This window comes from Chinchilla lanigera, unplaced genomic scaffold (assembly GCF_000276665.1).
Source record: "Chinchilla lanigera isolate Chin_1 unplaced genomic scaffold, ChiLan1.0 scaffold00154, whole genome shotgun sequence".
Classification (NCBI taxonomy): Eukaryota; Metazoa; Chordata; class Mammalia; order Rodentia; family Chinchillidae; genus Chinchilla; species Chinchilla lanigera.
The window spans coordinates 1,632,681-1,634,249 of record NW_004955555.1 but is presented as its reverse complement, the minus strand read 5'-3'; the positions used below and the strand labels follow the sequence as shown (position 1 = coordinate 1,634,249).

At 44.6% G+C, this 1,569-nt stretch overlaps 1 protein-coding gene across 1 annotated transcript in view; it reads right to left on the bottom strand.

The window, feature by feature from the left end:
• Nucleotides 1-1,228, bottom strand: part of LOC102022334 (zinc finger protein 227) — a gene marked incomplete at its 5' end in the record, with an annotated part of 7,484 nt that extends 6,256 nt beyond the window's left edge. Inside the window, 2 exon segments of the mRNA XM_005412461.2 lie at nt 890-1,016; nt 1,167-1,228. Of these exon segments, the coding sequence (XP_005412518.2) occupies nt 890-1,016; nt 1,167-1,226 (187 nt within the window).
• Nucleotides 1,229-1,569: the final 341 nt, after the last annotated feature.

The window sequence follows — 1,569 nt, the reverse complement described above, 5'->3', positions numbered from 1 at the left end:
AGGAAGGAAAAGAAATTTAGGTCACTGCCTAGTTTATAGCTCTATCTCTATATCTATCTTAAGCTAAATTTAAAACCAATGTCCATTTTCTGGTTTTTTTAGTTTTGTTTTGTTTCACCTTTTTGAGACAGGGTCTTGCTATGCAGTTCAGGCTGACCTTGAGCTCACTTTGTAGCCCAGGCTGGTCTCGAACTTGCAATGATCCTCCTGCCTCAGCCTCCTGAGTGCTGGGATTATAGGTCTGGACCACCATGCCCAGCTCGCAATGTTCATTTTCATCACATTTCCAATACCATCTCTCCCATCACTCACTGAAAATGGTCAGTCTTTGCTGCAATGTGGGATTCTTGAGAAGGAACTCTGATCTATTCTAACCTTATTTATTTCAAGGGGAAAAAATGCCAGTACAAAGCAACAAGTTTATTTCATGACCCACAAACGAGTCACAACCATAATGTGAAAGGCAACTATATAAGCTAAATTGTCCATTTACAGTTGAATGAAAATAAGGTTTCTCAGTTGTGGCACTCCTGACACTTTGGACCGGCCCGTTCTCTGTTATAGGGCTGTCCTGAGCATTGCAGGAAGTTAAACAGCACCCCTAGCCACCATCCACATGCCTGTATGTACCCCTCCCCCTCCCCAGGCTGTGACAACTGTATCCAGACTGTGATGAATGTTCTGATGGAAAAATCACCCCTGGTTGAAAACCAGTGATTTAGACAGACAGAATTTGGCATAAACACAAATCCCAGGAAAAGCTCTCTCTGTTATCCCAGGGGTTAGAAAATATGTAGTTTTCAAGAGCAGAGAACCATTTCAAATGGCCCAAAGGCTTGCACATCTAAGGACACAGACTCTCAAGGGAGGTGAAGTTCAAGGTTCTTACCCACAGCAACCAGGTTCTTAAAATTCTCCACCATTACATCTTCATACAGTTTCTTCTGGGTATGGTCCAGCAGCCCCAGTTCTTCAGTGCTGAAGACCACAGCCACGTCCTTGAATGTCACTGCCTCCTACAACATCAAACACAGGTAGCCTCAATCCTGTAATGCCCCTGGAGGAAGGAGAACACTCAGGAGAAAGAGGATACTGAAACACAAATACGACAATCAAAAAAACCCCAGAAAATTAGTCTCCTATCGTAAGACAGGAGAACACTGTACCTGAAACCTGGTCATTTTCTCCTGTTCCTTCTGGGGAAGGTCAGAGTCCTGGAAAGGCATAACTGGAGAAGGAAAAGGAGGCCATGAGACACAGGTCAGAGCTGCCATTAACCCAAGTGGATCTTCATGGAAATGACACAAGGGTGGCCCTGCTTCCTCCTGGACAGATACAGCCACATACAGCTTGGTGATCAGAGCAGGGCCTAGATGCCAGCTACTAAGCTGCCTTCCAGTTCAGTGCCGCTGGGCAGTAAGAATTTCTATAAATAATCTCCCCTCCCCTCCTCCTTTTTTCTTTTTTATGGAACTAGGGATTGATTCCAATTCCTGTGTTTTTGGTATTGTCTCTAGTGATAGGTCCCAAGAACGAGGTGCCCGCAGATGAGTAAGAAAAGGTAAACAA